General features: G+C 44.8%; 1 protein-coding gene across 1 annotated transcript in view; it reads left to right on the top strand.

Moving 5' to 3' along the window:
• The window catches only part of LOC309558207 (3-oxoacyl-[acyl-carrier-protein] reductase FabG-like), a 32873-nt gene extending 29071 nt beyond the window's left edge, over window positions 1-3802 (top strand). The window contains exon 8 of the mRNA XM_082261226.1: window positions 3595-3802. Coding sequence (XP_082117352.1) covers window positions 3595-3753 — 159 coding nt within the window. The 3' untranslated portion in view covers window positions 3754-3802. The remainder of the gene's footprint in view (window positions 1-3594) is intronic.
• The last annotated feature ends 18658 nt before the right edge of the window (window positions 3803-22460 follow it).

Below are 22460 nucleotides of genomic sequence, written 5' to 3'. Positions count from 1 at the left end.
GCATTGATATCTCAGCTCCTTCTCTCCTCACCTCCCAGCATTGATCTCTCATCTCCTTCTCTCCTCACCTTCTAGCATTGATCTCTCAGCGCCTTCTCTCCTCACCTTCTAGCATTGATCTCTCAGCTCCTTCTCTCCTCACCTCCCAGCATTGATCTCTCAGCTCCTTCTCTCCTCACCTTCTAGCATTGATCTCTCAGCTCCTTCTCTCCTCACCTTCTAGCATTGATCTCTCATCTCCTTCTCTCCTCACCTTCTAGCATTGATCTCTCAGCTCCTTCTCTCCTCACCTCCCAGCATTGATCTCTCAGCTCCTTCTCTCCTCACCTTCTAGCATTGATCTCTCAGCTCCTTCTCTCCTCACCTTCTAGCATTGATCTCTCATCTCCTTCTTCTCTCCTAACCTTCTAGCATTGATCTCTCATCTCCTTCTCTCCTCACCTTCTAGCATTGATCTCTCATCTCCTTCTTCTCTCCTCACCTTCTAGCATTGATCTCTCAGCTCCTTCTCTCCTCACCTCCCAGCATTGATCTCTCATCTCCTTCTCTCCTCACCTTCTAGCATTGATCTCTCTGCTCCTTCTCTCCTCACCTCCCAGCATTGATCTCTCAGCGCCTTCTCTCCTCACCTTCTAGCATTGATCTCTCAGCGCCTTCTCTCCTCACCTTCTAGCATTGATCTCTCAGCGCCTTCTCTCCTCACCTTCTAGCATTGATCTCTCAGCGCCTTCTCTCCTCACCTCCCAGCATTGATCTCTCAGCGCCTTCTCTCCTCACCTCCCAGCATTGATCTCTCAGCTCCTTCTCTCCTCACCTTCTAGCATTGATCTCTCAGCTCCTTCTCTCCTCACCTCCCAGCATTGATCTCTCATCTCCTTCTCTCCTCACCTTCTAGCATTGATCTCTCAGCGCCTTCTCTCCTCACCTCCCAGCATTGATCTCTCAGCTCCTTCTCTCCTCACCTCCCAGCATTGATCTCTCAGCTCCTTCTCTCCTCACCTTCTAGCATTGATCTCTCAGCTCCTTCTCTCCTCACCTCCCAGCATTGATCTCTCATCTCCTTCTCTCCTCACCTTCTAGCATTGATCTCTCAGCTCCTTCTCTCCTCACCTCCCAGCATTGATCTCTCAGCGCCTTCTCTCCTCACCTCCCAGCATTGATCTCTCAGCGCCTTCTCTCCTCACCTCCCAGCATTGATCTCTCAGCTCCTTCTCTCCTCACCTCCCAGCATTGATCTCTCAGCTCCTTCTCTCCTCACCTTCTAGCATTGATCTCTCAGCTCCTTCTCTCCTCACCTCCCAGCATTGATCTCTCAGCTCCTTCTCTCCTCACCTTCTAGCATTGATCTCTCAGCTCCTTCTCTCCTCACCTTCTAGCATTGATCTCTCAGCTCCTTCTCTCCTCACCTTCTAGCATTGATCTCTCATCTCCTTCTCTCCTCACCTTCTAGCATTGATCTCTCAGCTCCTTCTCTCCTCACCTCCCAGCATTGATCTCTCAGCTCCTTCTCTCCTCACCTCCCAGCATTGATCTCTCAGCTCCTTCTCTCCTCACCTTCTAGCATTGATCTCTCAGCTCCTTCTCTCCTCACCTTCTAGCATTGATCTCTCAGCTCCTTCTCTCCTCACCTCCCAGCATTGATCTCTCAGCTCCTTCTCTCCTCACCTTCTAGCATTGATCTCTCAGCTCCTTCTCTCCTCACCTTCTAGCATTGATCTCTCAGCGCCTTCTCTCCTCACCTTCTAGCATTGATCTCTCAGCGCCTTCTCTCCTCACCTTCTAGCATTGATCTCTCAGCTCCTTCTCTCCTCACCTTCTAGCATTGATCTCTCAGCTCCTTCTCTCCTCACCTTCTAGCATTGATCTCTCAGCTCCTTCTCTCCTCACCTTCTAGCATTGATCTCTCAGCTCCTTCTCTCCTCACCTTCTAGCATTGATCTCTCAGCGTCTTCTCTCCTCACCTTCTAGCATTGATCTCTCAGCTCCTTCTCTCCTCACCTTCTAGCATTGATCTCTCAGCTCCTCTCCTCACCTTCTAGCATTGATCTCTCAGCTCCTTCTCTCCTCACCTTCTAGCATTGATCTCTCATCTCCTTCTCTCCTCACCTTCTAGCATTGATCTCTCAGCTCCTTCTCTCCTCACCTTCTAGCATTGATCTCTCATCTCCTTCTCTCCTCACCTCCCAGCATTGATCTCTCAGCTCCTTCTCTCCTCACCTTCTAGCATTGATATCTCAGCTCCTTCTCTCCTCACCTTCTAGCATTGATCTCTCAGCTCCTTCTCTCCTTACCTCCCAGCATTGATCTCTCAGCTCCTTCTCTCCTCACCTTCTAGCATTGATCTCTCAGCTCCTTCCCTCCTCACCTTCTAGCATTGATCTCTCAGCTCCTTCTCTCCTCACCTTCTAGCATTGATCTCTCAGCTCCTTCTCTCCTCACCTCCCAGCATTGATCTCTCAGCTCCTTCTCTCCTTACCTCCCAGCATTGATCTCTCAGCGCCTTCTCTCCTCACCTCCCAGCATTGATCTCTCAGCTCCTTCTCTCCTCACCTTCTAGCATTGATCTCTCAGCTCCTTCTCTCCTCATCTTCTAGCATTGATATCTCAGCTCCTTCCCTCCTCACCTTCTAGCATTGATCTCTCAGCTCCTTCTCTCCTCACCTTCTAGCATTGATCTCTCAGCTCCTTCTCTCCTCACCTTCTAGCATTGATCTCTCAGCTCCTTCTCTCCTCACCTTCTAACATTGATCTCTCAGCTCCTTCTCTCCTCGCCTTCTAGCATTGATCTCTCATCTCCTTCTCTCCTCGCCTTCTAGCATTGATCTCTCATCTCCTTCTCTCCTCACCTCTTAGCATTGATTTCTAAGCTCCTTCTCTCCTCACCTCCCAGCATTGATCTCTCATCTCCTTCTCTCCTCACCTTCTAGCATTGATCTCTCAGCTCCTTCTCTCCTCACCTTCTAGCATTGATCTCTCAGCTCCTTCTCTCCTCACCTTCTCTCCTCACCTTCTAGCATTGATCTCTCAGCTCCTTCTCTCCTCACCTTCTAGCATTGATCTCTCAGCTCCTTCTCTCCTCACCTTCTAACATTGATCTCTCAGCTCCTTCTCTCCTCGCCTTCTAGCATTGATCTCTCATCTCCTTCTCTCCTCGCCTTCTAGCATTGATCTCTCATCTCCTTCTCTCCTCACCTCTTAGCATTGATTTCTAAGCTCCTTATCTCTTCCTCTTTAGGCATTGATCTCTCTGCTCCTTCTCTTTAGGCATTCAACTCTCCACTTCTCCTTTCATGTCTCAGCATTGATCTCTCAGGTCTTTCTCTTTGTGTGTCTTGGCATTGATCGCTCAGCTCTTTGTCTCTATGTGTATTGGCATTGATCTTCTAGATCTTTCTCTTTGTGTGTATTGGCATTGATCTCCTGGCTCATTCTCTCCTTTGTGTCTTTGCCTTGATTTCTCCGTTTCTTCTTCCCCCATGCCTTGGCATTGATTACTCCGCTCTTTCTCTCCTTGTGTCTTGCCATTGATCTCTAATTGTCTTCTTTTTTTTTCATTGTGGCATTGATCTCTCAGTTCTATCTCTCTCCTTCCAGTTCCTGAAGCGCACAAAGGAATCGCATGCCCTAGGGCGGCCTGGCAAAGTGGAGGAAGTGGCCCGGACAATCGCTTTCCTGGCATCGGATGCAGCATCTTTTATCACTGGAGTGACAATGCCCGTGGATGGGGGCCGTCATGCTATGTGCCCACGATAGATCTACAGACAAAAGAAAAAGTTGTGATATCATATTTCCTCTAGGGTTGATATCCTGTGCAATAATAAACCTCCAACGTTCCTTTATAACATATCACATCTGTCATATGTTGTCTGTAATCTGCATAATCTCTTTAATGTTTACCATCGCCCTATCTGTCTGTGGTGAGGAAGCAATGTACAAATGGTCCATTGTACTCTTTTTTTTTTTTTTTTTAACCTGTATATAACTACACTATATAGTCAAAAGTATTGGGACACCTGCCTTTGCACTCACATGAACTTTAATGGCATCCCAGTCTTAGTCTGTAGGGTCCAATATTGAGTTGGCTCACCCTTTGCAGCTATAACAGCTTCAACTCTTCTGGGAAGGCTGTCCACAAGGTTTAGGAGTGTGTCTATGGGAATGTTTCCCCATTCTTCCAGAAGCGCATTTGTGAGGGCAGGCACTGATGTTGGATGAGAAGGCCTGGCTCGCAGTCTTCACTCTAATTCATCCCAAAGGTGTTTTATTAGGTTGAGGTCAATGCATGCTAGTCAGGCTTCTCCACCCTAAACTCGCTCATCCATGTATTTATGTACCTTGCATTATATCAGCCTCAGAACCGGTGTAATAAATATGTGTCCTGGAATAAAGGAATGAGGTGGCAACCCTACCCTGGATACAGATAAAACAGTTCTGCTTTGTTGTTTGTTGGGACTGATCAAGTCTCTCCTCCCTGATTAGTTGTGGCCCCACACACTACAGTATTTGGTTAGTATGGCGCTATGTTTTGTTTACCTTGCAAAATGCTGGCATTGTTGTTGGGACGGCTGCCCCCTTCCAAGATGGCTCCTTGTCTACTTCCTATGACTCTACTGCAGGCTGCCCTCTCCAGATGGATGTGTGGGTGGGGATGGCGCCCAGAAGACTTGCGGTTGACAGGGAGCAGCAGGAATGATATTGGGATAACTTCTGGCTCACAGGAGTAGCGACCGGGAGCCCCCGGCGGCTGCCTGGAGGTGTATTGGTGGCCACCTGTTCAGGAATAGAGCTTCTCCCATCACCCTTACAGCCAGTCAGGGATGTGTGCTGCACAGGTACGCAGGGCCACTAATAGGGGGCACCACAGGTCCTCTTGTAGGGGGATCGAGCACACAGGGAGGGGGATTCGTGATGAACAACATTTACAGAAATATTCCTCCAGCAGCTGAAAGTGGATCTCTTCTCCCAAAAGTGTCAAAAATGTCAGTTAGGGGTCCAATCTGTCCGCCGCAATGTCGCAGTCCCACTAAAGATCACAGATCGCCGCCATTACTAGTAAAAAATAAAATAAAAATGATAAATCTTTCCCCTAGTTTGTAGATGCGATAATTTTTGCGCAAACCAATCAAAATACGCTTATTGCGATTCTTTTTACAAAAAATATGTAGCAGAATACAAACTGGCCTAAAAGGATGAAAAAATTAGATTTTTTTTTTTGAATGTTATATAGCAAAATGTGAAAAATATTGGGTTTTTTTTGTTTTTTTTCAGAATTGTCGCTCTTTTTTTGTTTATATCGCAAGAAATAAAAATCGCACAGGTGATCAAATACCACCAAAAGAAAGCTCTGTTTGTGGGAAAAAAGGACATCAGTTTTATTTTGGTACAGCGTCGCACGACAGCACAATTGTCCGTTAAAGTATCACAGTGCCGAATGACAAAAAATGGCCTGGTCATTAACCACTTTACCGCTGCTCACTAGAGCTCTACTGCGGCAAAGTGGCTCGATATCGTCTAGCGACGTAGACCTACATCGCCAGACACTCCCCCTTCTCGGCGGCGCGCGTGCCGCCGGAGGCTCGCTCCCGTTGTATTCAGTCACAGCGGGAGTCGGGCCAGGGGAGGAGCGGCGTTGATCACCGCCGCTCTTCCCCGATCGTCGGGGAATCGAGTCTGGAGATCCGCCTGCTTGTGTAAACAGAGTGGGCGGATCTCCTAAGTGACAGACAGGGACAAATTGCAGGGTTCAGCATAGCTCAACCTGCGATCTGTCCCTGTGTCACTCAGTCCCCTCCCCCCACACACGTCAGTAAGCACCAGGCATACATTAACCCCTCCCTCGCCAATAAAATTAACCCCTTCCCTGCCAGTGTCATTTTTACAGTAACAGTGCATATTTATAGCACTGATTACTGTAGTAATGTCACTGGTACCCCCAAAAATGTCAGTCAAGGGTCCGATCCTTCTGCCGCAATGTCGCAGTCACGCAAAAAAAATTGCAGATTGCCGCCATTACTCGTTAAAAAATAAAAAAACAAAAAAAACGACAGAAATCTTTCCCTTAGTTAGTAAATGCAATAACTTTTGCTCAAACCAATCAAAATACGCTTATTGTGATTTTTTTTACCAAAAATATGTAGCAGAAAACAAATTGGCCTAAAATGATAAAAAATTTAAGATTTTTACATTTTTTTTGTGGGGGGAATTTCATGTAAAAAAATGTGAAAAATATTGTTATTTTTTCAAAATTGTCGCTCTTTTTTTGTTTATAGCGCAAAAAGTAAAAATCGCACAGGTGATCAAATACCACCAAAAGAAAGCTCTGTTTGTGGAGAAAAAAAGGACGTAATTTTCGTTTGGGTACAGCGTCGCACGACCGCGCAATTGTCAGTTAAAGTCGCACAGTGCCGAATCGCAAAAAGTGGCCCAGACGTAAAACAGCAAAATCCTCCGGTGGTAAAGTGGTTAAGGAGGCAAATCCTTCCGGTCCAGAAGTGGTTAAAGGGTAGCACTACCTCAAAAGCAGCGGGCCAAAGAGCTTTCATCAGATTGCCCAGATGGGTCTCCGTGCTATCAGGGCATGCAAGATCATTTCTGTAAAGCCCAGCTTTTCTTCAGAGGCAGCTGGCCAAGAAATCTTCATCAGACTAGCCAGAAGTGTCAGTCACATTACGATGCATCAAACGTTAGATGCCGGATTACTCACTTACTCTTATTTGTTTTAATATGTTTGCAATGATAACCGTATCAAACTGCAAGCTTTAAAATCCTGCTGTAAATTGTACATTGGATGTAGCAAACCATTTAAACGATGACTTCTGTTCAGTCTTCTCAGAAATTAATTTCACTAACAATAACAAGTTGGGGAATCATATTGGTTCTACTAATGATGGTTCATTTTTAGGATTTCTGGAGACAGAGGGAGCAGAGAAACTGGCAGACTTAACACTTAACCGCTTGCCGGTTAACGTCACTAGCCTGGGAGGGTCTGGGGAGCGAGCGCGCGCCCGCGGAGGCGCGCTTCCGCTCCCGCGCGGTCACGGACCCCCCCGCGCGTGTGACCAGCGGACCCGATGTCCGCCGGTCACTCGGCGATCGTCGGGGGAGAGGGAGAATGTCAGGCAGCTTGTGTAAACAAGCCACCTGTCATTCTCCTCGGTGTAAAGACACTGATCACACGGATCTACTATGTAGATCCGTTGATCAGTGTCCTTACAGCTCAAGCCACAGCCAATCACAGTAGAAAGCACGCCCCTAGGGACACACACAGCCCCTCCCTCCCAAATAAAGTTAACCCCTTCACTACCAGTGTATTTTTACAGTAACAGTGCATATGTATAGCACTGATTACTGTAGAAATGTCACTGGTAACCCCAAAAGTGTCAAAAATGTCAGTCAAGGGTCGGATCTGTCCGCCGCAATGTCGCAGTACCGCAAAAAAAATCGCAGATCGCCGCCATTACGCGTTAAAAAAAAAAAAACAACAAAAATGACAAAAATCTTTCCCTTTGTTCGTAAACGCGATAACTTTTGCGCAAACCAATAAAAATACGCTTTTTGCGATTTTTTTTTTTTTACCAAACATAGGTAGCATAAAACAAATTGGCCGAAAATGTTAAAAAATTTTGATTTTTACATTTTTTTTTTGGTTAATTTCATATAAAAAAATGTGAAAAATATTGCTATTTTTGCAAAATTGTCGCTCTTTTTTTGTTTATAGCGCGTGATCAAAAAATCGCACAGGTGATCAAATACCACCAAAAGAAAGCTCTGTTTGTGGGAAAAAAAGGACGTCAAATTCGTTTAGGTACAGCGTCACACGACCGCGCAATTGTCCGTTAAAGTCACGCAGTGCCGAATCGCAAAATACCCCCTGGTCTTTTAGCAGGAAAATCCTCCGGGGCTTAAGTGGTTAATAAAGCAATGGGCCCTGATGTTATTCATCCCAGAGTTCTAAGAGAACTTTGAGATACTGTTGTTGGATGATTAACAGAACTTTTGTAAATTGTACACTGAATGATGTAGGTCTTCAATGTGCCTACAGATACGACCTGTTATTTTCTTTTTTCTTTTTTGTTTCTCTTTCCACATTGTAATTGATACATGGCTAACTCCTGTATGGAAACAACTCTAATTTTAATTTCAATAAAATGTTTTCAGGATTAAAGGAGGCCAAATACATTATCAGTTATGGCAGAGCGTTGCCCTGCCAGGGTCTAGAAAGAGGTTTTCACCCAAAGTTCTCAACCAGACGGGTTGAGGGGCTCCAGAGAGGTTGTGACATGAAGAGGATAATGGGATCACTAAAAAATGGAATCCCTAAAATTAAAACTGGGCACACCCCATATGCTGAGGGAGACCTGGATGTACCAAACCATTTAAACGATGACTTCTGTTCATTCTTCTTAGAAATAAATTTCACTAACAATAACAAGTTGGGGAATCATATTGGTTCTACTAATGATGGTTCATTTTTGGGATTTCTGGAGACAGAGGGAGCAGAGAAACTGGCAGAGTTAACACTTAATAAAGCAATGGGCCCTGATGGTATTCATCCCAGAGTTCTAAGAGAACTTTGAGATATTTTTGTTGGATGATTAACAGATCTTTTTAACCACTTAAGCCCCGGAAGATTTTACGGGTCCTGCGACGCTGTACCCAAACGAATTTGACGTCCTTTTTTTCCCACAAACAGAGCTTTCTTTTGGTGGTATTTGATCACCTGTGCGATTTTTTGATCATGCGCTATAAACAAAAAAAGAGCGACAATTTTGCAAAAATAACAATATTTTTCAAATTTTTTTTATATGAAATTCCCCCCCAAAAAAATGTAAAAATCAAACTTTAACATTTTAGGCCAATTTGATTTCTGCTACATATGTTTGGTAAAAAAAACTGCAAAAAGCGTATTTTGATTGGTTTGCGCAAAAGTTATTGCGTTTACTAACTTAGGGAAAGATTTTTGTCATTTTTATTGTTTTTTTTATAACGAGTAATGGCGTCGATCTGCGATTTTTTTTTTTGCGGGACTGCGACATTGCGGCGGACAGATCGGACCCCTGACTGACATTTTTTACACTTTTGGGGTTACCAGTGACATTACTACAGTAATCAGTGCTATACATATGCTCTGTTACTGTAAAAATGACACTGGCAGGGAAGGGGTTAACTTTATTTGAGAAGGAGGGGTTAAGTGTGTCCCTAGGGGCGTGCGTCTTACTGTGATTGGATGTGGCTAGTGATCTACCAGCAGAGATCTACGGTCCTACATAGCAGGACCGTATGATCTCTGCTGTTACACAGGGGAGAATGACAGGCGGCTTTGTTTACATTAGCCGCCTGCCTTTCTTCCGGTGTAACCGACGATCGCGAGTGAGCGGCGGACATCGGGTCAACCGCTCACATGCGCCGGGAGGGGGGGGCCCTCACGGGCTAGTGACGTACCTATACGTCACTTTGCCTGTGAGGGGCTGATTGCCGCCGTATATAGTCATGCGGCCGTCGGCAAGTGGTTAATCAATCACTTCTAACAGGGGAAGTTCCCCACGACTGGCTGACAGCTAATATTGTACCTATCCAAAAGTAAATATTAATGTGACACTCAAGACCAACTTCCGTAATATGTCAACTATCCACAAGAAGGGCAGCAAGGTAGAAGCTGGCAATTACAAGACAATGAGTTTAACATCAGTTGTAGTCAAGTTAATGGAATCGCTCCTGAAAAGAAGGATCATTGATCACTTAAAAATACACAACTTGCTGGACCCAAAACAGCATGACTTTACTGAGGGCAAACCATGTCAGACGAATCTGATTAAATTGTTTGACTTTATTACCAATGATTTGGACCAGGGTGGTGCTGTAGACATGGCATATCTTGATTTCAACAAGGCATTTGATATAATTCCACATAATGACATAATGATCTAATAAAAATATATTTACAAGCTAGGACTTAACTGTTGGTGGTTTACCACAAGGCTCTGTACTTGGTCCTGTCCTATTTAATCTATATGTGAGTGATATAAGTAAAGTTTTGTTGGGTAAGGTTTGTCTTTTTGCTGATGACACAAAGGAATGTAATAGGGTTGATATCCCTGGAGGTATCTGTAACATGGAACATGGTTTGACATTGCTGGGAGATTGGTCAAAGCAGTGGAGACTGCAGTTCAATGTTTCTAAATGTAAAATATTGCACCTAGGGAAAAAGAATACCCTGAGAGAGTACATCATTGGGGGCAGTGTTGGCCAGCACTACAGAAGAAAAAGATTTGGGGGTACTCATTTCAAATGATTGCAAAATGAGCAAACTGTGCCCAGGCAGTGGGAAAAGTGAGTATAATTCTAGGATGCATCACTAGAGGGGTCACCAGCAGGAGGAAGGAGGCCCTGATTCCTCTATATAGATCTTCATATCACTAGAGGGGTCACCAGCAGGAGGAAGGAGGTCATGATTCCTCTATATAGATCTTTATATCACTAGAGGGGTCACCAGCAGGAGGAAGGAGGTCCTGATTCATCTATATAGATCTTTATATCACAAATGGGGTCACCAGCAGGAGGAAGGAGGTCCTGATTCCTCTATATAGATCTTTATATCACTAGAGGGGTCACCAGCAGGAAGAAGGAGGCCCTGATTCCTCTATATAGATCTTCATATCACTAGAGGGGTCACCAGCAGGAGGAAGGAGGTCCTGATTCCTCTATATAGATCTTTATATCACCAGAGGGGTCACCAGCAGGAGGAAGGAGGTCCTGATTCCTCTATATAGATCTTCATATCACTAGAGGGGTCACCAGCAGGAGAAAGGAGGTCCTGATTCCTCTATATAGATCTTCATATCACTAGAGGGGTCACCAGCAGGAGGAAGGAGGTCCTGATTCCTCTATATAGATCTTCATATCACTAGAGGGGTCACCAGCAGGAGGAAGGAGGTCCTGATTCATCTATATAGATCTTTATATCACAAATGGGGTCACCAGCAGGAGGAAGGAGGTCCTGGTTCCTATGTATAGATCTTTATATTACTAGAGGGGTCACCAGCTGGAGGAAGGAGGTCCTGATTCATCTATATAGATCTTTATATCACTAGAGGGGTCACCAGCTGGAGGAAGGAGGTCCTGATTCCTCTATAAAGATATTTATATCATTAAAGGGGTCACCAGCAGGAGGAAGGACCTCCTGATTCCTCTATCTAGACCTTTATATCACTAAAGGGATAACCAGCAGGAGGAAGCAGGTTTTGATTCCCCTCTATACAGTAGATCTTTAGTGAGACCTCACATAGAATACTGTGTCCAGTTCTGGAGACTTCCCTTACAGAAATATTTTGATAAAATATAACGAGTCCAGAGATGGGTAACAAAAATAGGTAAAGGTCTGGGGGATAAAACTTATCAAGAGCGATTTTAGGAACCTAAAGTTGTACAGTCTGGAGGAAAGAAGGGAAAGGGGAGACATGGTTGAGACCTTTAAATACATCAATGGGGGTAAATAAGATTCAGGAGGGCAGTTTTTTTTTAATATGAACCCAAAATCAAGAACACGGGGGCATGACTTCAAACTAACTGGAGGAAAGTTCAAAACTAATCTTAGAAAGTAATATTTTACTAAAAGAGAAGTTGATGCTTGGAATAAACTTCCAGCAGAGTTAGTAAGACCTCTGGGCAAATGGGGCAGACTTGATGGACTACTCTGGGGTGGAATGGGCAGACTTGATGGACTACTCTGGGGTGGAATGGGCAGACTTGATGGACTACTCTGGGGTGGAATGGGCAGACTTGATGGACTACTCTGGGGTGGAATGGGCAGACTTGATGGACTACTCTGGGGTGGAATGGGCAGACTTGATGGACTACTCAGTCTTTTTCTTCTGTCACTTTTCGATGTTTCTACGTTTCTTAATGGGTATGCTGGCCGAGGATCCCTCCCACCATCCTCCCTCAACAGGAATGAGATGGGGGTACCAAACACCTGAATTATATTGGAACTCCGCCATCTTAGTTACTAACATGCAATCAATGGGAGGACCAACCCCAGAAATCAAGGAATGTCCACACGATCAGCCTTAAAAGAGTTGTAAAAGCAGAAGGTTCATTCTATGCATTAAGATAAAAAGCCTTTGGTGTGCAGCAGCCTCCCCAGCACCCCTAATACTTACCAGAGCCCCGTCTCTGTCCAGCCATGTCCACATGTCCCTCAGGCATTCGGGACTCTCTCTCCTGATTGGCTGAGACACAGCTATTGTGCCAATGGCTCCCATGGCTGTCAAAGTCAGTTAGCCAACCAGGATATAGAGGGGGCGGGGACGAACTGTAGCTCCATGTCTGAATGGACACAGGGAGCTGCAGCTCGGCTCGGGTGCCCCCATAGCAAGCTGCTTGCTGTGGGGGCACTTGACAGGAGGGAGGGGCCAGATGCAGCAAAGAGGGACCTGAGAAGAGGAGGATCTGGGCTGCTCTGTGCAAAACGAACTGCACAGAGGAAGTAAGTATAACATATTTGTTATTTAAAAAAAAAAACAAGACTTTACAATCACTTTAAAGTAGAACTAAAGGCAAAACTTTTGTATTAGTTTTGGATAGAGTGGGAGTGGATTAAAACCTCAGCCTGTTTTTATTTCTGTTCGTTCCCCCCCATTAAGGTGATTTACCCTCGCTATTGTTCCTGTTTACCATTGTCATTGAAAGTGAAAGTAAAGAACATCCCACATTGTGGGTTCTTAGAAAAGTAATAGAGGGGAAATCTTCCAATGGGGACAATGGGATCCCCAGGGGATTCCCTTAGTTTGCTGGGATTTCCTCTCACTTCCTGTTTGGCCAATGGGACAGAAAAGGCTCTTTTCCACTGCATGGAACCGTACCGGTTCGGCACGCTTTTGTGCTTTTCCACTGCTGGTACCGCATGGTATAGTGTCGGAACGGTTCGGTACGGTACGGTATAGGTTTGCTTTTCCACTGCATCGAACCGAACGGTACGGTACGGCTCTGAAAAAACATTACCTACTCGATTGTGGTTCCAACAGGTACCAAACTGGTACCATATCCCACAATCCTTTGCATGCAGTCACTACTAGCCACTGATTGGTCAGAGAATCCCACCCACCCCGTTGTTATCCCACCCACTTAACTTAGTACTACTTTAGTGGAAAAGCAAACCTATACCGTACCGTACCGAACCGCTCCGACACTATACCATGCGGTACCAGCAGTGGAAAAGCAAACCGGGCCAAGCAGGGCCGAGTAGAGCCGACCCGGTACGAGCCGGTACTTGCAGTGGAAAAGTGCCATAAGTGAAGGGAAATCTCTGCAATGGGAGGCAGAAGGTAGAAAAAAAATCTGGCAGGGATTATAACCCTTACTTACTTACCCATTCTATCCAAAATGAAAAAAAATTGCCTGCAGTTGTACTTTAACTGGAACATTGCTCACTTTATATTCCGTACATAAGTACGTATTCTCCTCCCACCCGATAAAAGTATAAAAGTACAATAAAAATATAACTGTACAGTCTGAATGCAAATGTAGCACCTGGATGCCAACCAGCATTTCCATACTCCTCAGTTGTAGGTTCCCTTGGATGGGTTGTTCTGAAGGGGGCCTATACTGGGTCAGCCCCGAAGAACATACTTCCACTTGAACTATAACCTACAGAGTGATGTCTTGTAGGCTATCTCTTCCCATCAATGTCTCTTCCCATGCTTTCGACTCAGGTCAAGAAAATAAACAAGCCCAACCAATAATACAGGCCCAGGGGTAGGGTTTCCGTTAAAGGGGTACTAATCCATGCTTACACCCTGTGTGGCCCTGCCTAGAGCCACACAGTGTTCACAAATGTAGCACTGCCCCCGCAAAATCTGCTGGATATTGTCTTTGCGGGCTCCCCTGGTTACCAACACATATTTACTTGAACAAGTCTCTGAATCCCTCCTTGTTCCCAATGGCTCGTCACATGAATGAACAGTCTAGGGGTGTTGTTTGCTTTGTTGTCCCACTCTACAAGACTCTGGTCCGGCCACATCTGGAGTATGCTGTCCAGTTCTGGGCACCGGTCCTCAGGAAGGATGTGCTGGAACTGGAGAGAGTCCAGAGAAGGGCAACAAAAATAATTAGGGGAATGGAGGACATCAGCTATGAGGAAAGACTACAAGCACTGAACCTATTCTCTCTGGAGAAGAGACGATTGAGGGGGGATATGATATCAATGTACAAATACTGTACTGGTGACCCTAGCATAAGGAACAAACTATTCAGAGAAAGGAGATACAATAAGACACGTGGCCACTCACTAAAACTTGAGGAAAGGCGGTTTAACCTTAAAGTGCGTAAGGGGTTCTTCACTGTAAGAGCGGGGAGCATTGATAGTTTCAAAAAACTATTGGATGGACACCTTAAAGACCACAACATACAGGGGTATACAATGTACGGTTAAAAGCAAACACACACACACATCATAGGCTGAACTGGATGGACTGATGTCTTTTTTCAACCTCACTAACTATGTAACTATGTAACTATGTTGTTTATTGATAATTTGGGATAGGAGAAGGGAATAGTGGGATATTCCAATTGAACTATTCATATTGTTCGAGGACTTCTATCTTCAAACCTCTGCTTGGAAAGATATGGAACAGCCAGGCTGTTAATCCACACTGCCACTAGTGTGGATAAGATTAAGTCTCTTGCTCTCTTTCCTCTAAAACAAGATGACTTGATAGATGATAAACTATCTTCAGGACACTCTCACTAGCATCCTCTTCCCGCTGACACCCGTCCACTGACTATCCTAGAAGCAGGGGTGGTCCCCCTCAGGTCAGGCCCCTTGGCACGAGTTTCTGTATTCACTGTACTTCAGAGACAGATCCTCCAGTGTCTCCCCTCTCAGTCAGCTTCTCTGCACCTCTGCTACTCTTCAGGCCCTCAGGATGACCCCCTGAGACTGCATGGCATCTCTACGGAGGAGGAGGCAGCGTCCCCTCCCTCCGGGACTCCACTCCCCAATGAAAGACCTCGAGCACATGTGATCCTGGCTTTTATACAGTATCCCAACATGCACAGAGGCAAAAAAAAACAAAACTATGTTCTGCCACCTGAAATGTCTGGCTGTCTCCATCCCAAAATATATGCAAAAACAAAAACTAAAGTATGGGACTTTAAATGAGATCAAATAGACATATAAAGTTTTATTAAATGGATACGTATATGAAAGCAATAAAACATGGACACAAACAGAGAGATGACATAGCAAATTATATAATACATATTGAATATAAGTAAATACAACAAGGATCTCCAAGGGGTATAGCAAATTCAATATGACATCATGTCTCTGTAGACTCACTGTCTCTAAATATAACAAAATTGGGTAAAAACAGTTATTGTAGGCTCGACGCGTTTCATGGACCTCTGTCCATTCATCAGGAGCTTGAATAAAATTAATATCTGAAATTGGGAATATAGATTGTATTGAAATATATATTATAGAAAAAAATTAGAATCTAAAAAAGGTGTGTGGAAAAACCACTACCTTACGTCAAATTCCAAAACCGATCCAGAACTAGGAGGAGAGAAAAGAGGTGATCCGGGGAACGCCTGACCCGGGGCTGAGGCATGGCCAACATCCAACACAAAAAGGGGAAACGGAGAGGAAGAAGTCACAATTAAGGTAGGAATCAAGAATGTAAAGGCAACACTCCAAAGAAGAAAGATGGAGGCACACTGGAGCCAATAAGATCTAAAAGTATAAATATAATAATATATGATCATTAGGATGATAAAAAACTCAATATGAAAATTAATATGTATGTATGTAAAAAGTATGAATAATACAAAAATATTAGCCCAGGGAGTGCCAAACACAATCACCAAGATAATTTGTTTGTAACCATGTTTTATTGTTTTCAATTGTTTTTATTGTTTTCATATATGTATCCATTAAATAAAACTTTATATGTATAGATGATCTCATTTAAAGTCCCATACTTTGGTTTTTGTTTTTGCATATATTTAGGGATGGAGACAGCTAGACATTTCAGGTGGCAGAACATAGTTTATTTTTACATATTAGGGTGGAAGTCGCCTGTTTTTCCTCGTTCTGCCACATCTCAGATTTTCATTTATTTACCATTATTTAGTACCATTTACCCTATTATACTTCTTGTATTTTTATACCATTTTATGTACCATCAGGCTTTCCCACCATCCAATGTGTAGTGTAAATATTTATGAGATGGTCTGGGTCTCCTGATCCGGGGCTGAGATGGCTGGCCTGCCGCCTTTCCCGCTCGCCTGTCTCTGCTGATGCATCCGGGCTGGGGGCGGGGTGTCACGCCCTCCATCGGGGCCATGCTGGGTGTGCATGGTGCATGGAGCGTGGCGCCGTTCCTGGCGTCATGGTGCCAGGGCTGCCTTTCATTTCCATCTACGACAGTGGCGTCTTGCTCCCACCCACTTTCGGTCTTGATGACTGGATGTGGGAGGAGCAGCTCCCGTCCCTATATACTGACACCTGCATGGCGTTGGCATCAGTGCTGTATCTTGGCCTAGGCCAACAAGGCCCAGGCCTAGGGCGGCACTTTGCAGGGGGGGCAGCAAAAAGCTGCACCCTGCACGAAAAAAAACCCAGCCTCCTCCCGTCACGAAAAGAGTCCCTGCTGGCTTGCACTACACTTTTTGTATAGTGCCAGTCTTATGTGGTGAATTGGGCCGGAGGGCAGGGTGCAGGAGGCAAATCAGTCTGGTACCCCCATAAAGCGGTCACACTGCTACCTACCAGTATGATAATAACGGCCGGTCAGGACATTCGGACAGGCCGCAGGCCGCCGACCACACTTAATACAACTGGCCCGACGGCCGCCAATGCTAATAAGTGTGGCACTGCAGCCAACTGCTCCGCCTACTCTCCTCTGCCCCCAGGCACTGATGGGCACTCATATGCTGCACTGATGGGTGCTAATAGGCTGTACTGATGGGCACTGATATGCTGCTCTGATGGTCACTGATGAGGTGGCCATGGTGGGTTCTGATAAACTGCACTAATGAGGCTGCATTGATAAGGCAGCACTGATATGCTGCACTGATGGGCACTGATGACGCTTCACTGATGGGCACTAATGAGGCTGAACTTATGGGAACTGATGAGGCTGCACTGATAGACTGTGGTTGTGGTCTTAAACAGGAAGGGGTGTGGCCGTTACAGGAAGGGGTGGGTCATATTAAAATTAGGGGGTGCACAAGTTTAGTCAGGCCTAGGGCAGCACAAAATCTAAATACGCCACTGGTTGGCGTGGACTCACTCACACGCATTGGGGCATCTAGCTTGGATTGGATTGATCCTCACTCTCACTAATACTTTACTTATGTTTTGGAAATGTTTCAATTATTTTTATTCCTTTATTCCTTTTACCTATTTATTCACTCCCACCAAGCACTGTAATAGACTAATTTTTTACCTGATCCTCACCACGTCCCCTACCTCTCTCTTTCTTTCCCTTACGCATGTGGGGGTGTCTTTATTTCTCTATTTTCACTTTTCTAGTACACTCTTTTCTTTCTTTCCTACTTCTATGGTATGCACCTTTTTCCATGCACAATCTCTTAGCACCTTCTATTAGGATATTATCTTGGTGCTTATGTTTGGCACTCCCTGGGCTAATATTTTTGTATTCATGAAAAAAGTCCGGTGCGCTAAAAGTGTTCCATCATAAACAGGTGCATGTGACAAAAAACATACCTTTATATATATACTGATGGCTGAAAAAACATAAATAAAATAGAAGTGAATTAAATATTTCCCTGAGACCCCGTTCACACTGGGGCGACCCGGCCGGGGCGACCTGTGAAGTCGCGGTGCGCAGCTCGCACCGCGATCTCGGAGCGGCCGGCACGGACTTCATATCATTGAAGTCAATGTAGGTCGCTCCAGGTCGCCCCAAAGAAGCTCCGGACCCTTTTTCTAAGTCGGATCGACTTGTGTCGCTCCTATTAGAACGGGTCCACAGCTACTCTATGGCAGGCGAACCTACGGCGACCTGTCAGGCGACCAGTTCGCCTGACAGGTCGCCCCAGTGTGAACGGGGTCTTAAGGGAATGGTGCAAAATTCACAAAGAAAACAAAATCAAAGTCCAAATGTGAATGGTGCAGTGAGTCCCAAAAATATCCAACTCAAAATCCAATGGTGTTGAATGTTTAGACGTGAATAAATGGTGAATAACAAATTGGTTTTCCCTGTAACACCCTTGAGATACCTGGAGTTCCTTATGCGAGCTGAGCCACATTTAAAGGGACCTGAAAGAAAGCTTGGAGGCATTTGTGGACCATTTATGCTGCTTTAGACCCCCTGTAATTAAGGGGTCCACCAGCTTTGGTAAGAAGTATTTACCCCGAGCACTGGGTGGAGAAAGTCTTTTATGGTGGAGGTCCCTCACTTGAAGATAGAGTGTTATTCAGCCATTGCTGAGAGATCCGTATTGCACTGGGCACTTTAAGGACTATTGATATATATTCATTTTACAAAGGACTTTTTCACATAAGGAATATTTATTTATTTATTTATATATTTATATATTTATGCACACAAGCACCTTTTGTTGTGTTTTAAGTGCTGAGCGCAATATAACCCACTTTTTTCACGTGAATAAATGGTGAACTGGTGTTGAAGAAAAACAGCAGTGATTCAACTGGGATGTGACAGTTTCCCACCACCTCACAGGTTTGCTTCTTACCAGAAAGTATGTTATAAAGGGCATATAAGGCAGAAATCAATCCAAAGGAGAACCTCTGTGACAAACCAAGAGGAGTGATGATTCCCACACCTATGTATAAAGGGGCTTCTTACCAGATCCCAATTATTTAAGGCTTGTGGTTAATAATCCAGTCTCTCCTAAGGCAATGGTGGTGTACAAAGAGGGACTCCTGGCATACACGCTCAATTCGATGTCATGTTGCTACAGTTCCCCCGGCTTTCCGTGGACGCTCCACACTGCTCTTCTCGTCAAGTCGTCCACACGCTTCTCTACTCCTCCCTGTGCTCTCCCGGGCCCATGTGACGTAACCGAACGAAGGGTGACGTCACTTGGGCCTGGGAGAGCACTGGGGAGGAGTAGAGAAGCGTGCAGAGGACTCGACAAGACGAATTTAGGTCCATCTAGGGCAGGGGGCACCTGGCCCGCCACCGCTAAATGTCTGGCCCATCAGTGCACATGATGAGTTCACGTGCACCCGGCCTGCGGGCATTATAAGTAAGAGCAGAGCAGGGAGCAGGAAGCTGAATGAGAACACTGGGGAGACACACAACAGTGCTGATAAGACAGTGGGAGCTTCTGGAGTTAACTTTTACATTGATTGGTTGCTAGGTGGTCCTAGCAACCAATCACCAGCTTGTTAATATGAAAAATGTACTCATTCAACTTCCTGCTCCCTGCCCTGCCCTTCTCTGTCTCCCTCTCTGCATGGCACAAGGTAGAAAAGGGCAGAGCTGCGGGGTGTGGGGGCTGCGTAATATGCAGGAGGCGTGTATAGGGGGGCTGCATAATATGCAGGGGGGCTGTGTAATATGCAGGGGGTGTGTGTAGGGGGAGCTGCGTAATATGTAGGGGGGCTGTGTAATATGTAGGGGGGGGGCTGTGTGATATGCAGGGGGCTGTGTAGTATGCAGGGGGGCTGTGTAATGTAAAGTGGTGCATTATAGTCCATTAAAGTCAACGGGAGTGTTAACCTCCCTGGCGGTATGATTATGTCAGGAATTACATACCAAAAGTGGTACAATTGTTTTCATGGAAATTTGGCGTTATGTATTATAGGCCTACAATTCTTAGTAATTACTGACTTAAACCTGACCAAAACAAGACTCTAGTAGACATCCCAGATGTGATAAATTTGAAACACAAACGCATGAATTATAATCTAATCAATAATATTATTTTATTATTTAATATATATAATAAAATTATATTATTGATTCGATTATAATTCATGCATTATTTATTATATATAGATATATGTGTGTGTGTGTGTGTATATATATATATATATATATATATCAGAGAGAGAGGTATTGAATGGGATTATGGTGTATCCATAGGGTGGGGACCAAGAAAAACCCATTGGAATTCCCAAAAGGTGGACTTTAAAGGGCTGGTATAGTAATAGGTGAGCAAACAAGGGAGTAAAAATATATAAATTTATTGAAATATATTGGTAAAAACAGAGATCAGCATGATTACTTCACATATGGTAGCTAGCAACATAGTTTAAACATGAAGACATAGAATTAGTCCATAGACAACTCAACCATGTTGAAACATTGAAGGTTTTTTCTTGATGATGGTTCGACGCGTTTCGCCAGAAAAAAGTAATCGGCTTCTTCAGGAACCAATTGTTAGAGGCTAGACAGGGCCTCTAACATTAGACATATACAGAAAGGAGAAGAAAAAAGACATAAACATTCATAAATAACCTTCATGTTATACCATTGAAGCATAGTTGATACATAACATATCAAACTCCTATTGGGTGGAATACAAAACAACTGTACATTATTGGTCAACTTGCTCACCTAGTTCACAATGGAGTTAACATGGATAGGATTCGAGATATCCCTAGTTATCCAGTGAGGCCAGGATGCAAATAGCCCTCTCCAATAGATCCTCAAATAGGGCTCCAAAGAACTCCTTTATGAGGGTAGGTGGACCGAACCTCTTCCAAGTTTCCCAAGGGGATGAATACATCCGATAGTATATGCCAATGAGTAACCTCTATGTTGTCACCATGGGGTACTCAGCAACGATACGATGTTGGAGGCAGGGGATTGATAAAATAAAAGCCCAGAACAACTCTGTAGTGTTTCCATGATAGAAGGGAAAGAGAGCACAAAAAAGAGGACAAAAAATAAGGATAATAATAAATGATTATAGCCCACCAAACAAATAACAATCTGCTTGGAGGTAAAGTATATAAGCCCATAATTGAGGGCTCCATTCAGATAAAAGAGCCTACCTTGCCATGGAATCAGCACTGTGTAGAGGTACTGGACGCCTGTGTCCGCGGTACCGAGTACCGCAGCCATCGGCGTCTCTGCCTCGTGGGCTTATGAGCAGGAAGAGGTCCCGCCGGAAGTGCGACGCCAGAAGCGTCCCGACGTCACTTCCGGCGCGGGCGCTATGCAAGTGCGCCACTTCCGGTATGGCTGAAGATGGTAATGCAGCCATCGGGTACGGCGCAACTGATTCCCATTGCTGGGAGAGGACCGGATGTTTATCAGAAACATCCTACCTCTGCTTTGCGCCCGAGTCCACCTGGAATGGAAAGGGAGAACAGGCATACACTAGCTCAAACCGGACCTGTCGGTACATCCCGATCCTATCAAAAAACAGGAAAACAATGGTGATTGATAAAAGTACTTCAAAGGTCCCAAAACAGTTCTGTGTGCATTACCATCTTCAGCCATACCGGAAGTGTGTGTATATATATATATGTATATATATATATATATATATATATATATATATATATATATATATATATATATATATATATATATATATATATATATATATATAAATGTGTTTTGTGCAAGGTTTTTTTTTTTTTTGAATTTCCCTCCCTAGTTCCGCTCCCATGCAGCATTGCTGCTGCAGGGAACGGAACTAGGAAGTGATCACACCGACGGAGGACGGAGGAGCGGCGGGACTCTCGGCTGGCGATCTCAGCAATGAGAGATCATCGCTGGATCGCCAGGAGAAGGTAAGAGAACACCGCTGCGCTCTCTGCACATCCACCCCGAGCGTGACACGGGGTTACCGATCCTGCAATGAAAAATCCACCCCGAGTCACGCTCGGGATTACCGCCTAGGTGGTTAAAGGCAGGCATCCCAATACTTTTGGTAATGAGGGGTATGTATATATATATATATACAGTATATATATATATATCAATATGTTAAAGTGGTTCTAAAAGCTTAAGGTTTTTACCTATATGCATTATATGCATAAAGCTAAAAAAAAAACCTTCTGTGTGAAGCTCCCCCCTAATAGCTACCTGAGCCCTATCGTGATCCAGCAATGCGCATGAGAGCCTAGGCTCTCCTGAGACTTTCCTAGCATATTGGCTGAGACAGCAGCAGGAGCCATTGTTAACATAGCCAGTGAGCCAATAAGAAGGGAGAGGGGTAGGGTGAGCCACGGCTCTGTGTCTGAATGGCCACTGCTCTGCTCGGGTGCCCACACAGCAAGCTGTTTGCCCTCGGAGCACTTGCCAGGAGAGAGGGGTAAGGAGCACCAGTGGGGGGGGGGTCCCAAAAAAGGGAAGATCAGGGTTGCTCTGTGCAAAAACACTGCACAGAGCAGGTAAGTATAATGCGTTTGTTATTTTTTTTTTAACCACTTAAGCCCCAGGCCTATTTCAGACACTTTTTGTTAAAGTTAAAATCAATATTTCTTTCCTAGAAAACTACTTAGAACCCCC

The sequence above is a fragment of the Pelophylax lessonae genome, assembly GCF_965119305.1.
Source record: "Pelophylax lessonae genome assembly, chromosome: 6".
Classification (NCBI taxonomy): domain Eukaryota; kingdom Metazoa; phylum Chordata; class Amphibia; order Anura; family Ranidae; genus Pelophylax; species Pelophylax lessonae.
Note: the sequence above shows the minus strand (reverse complement) of the source record. Positions and strands in the feature narration are given on the sequence as shown.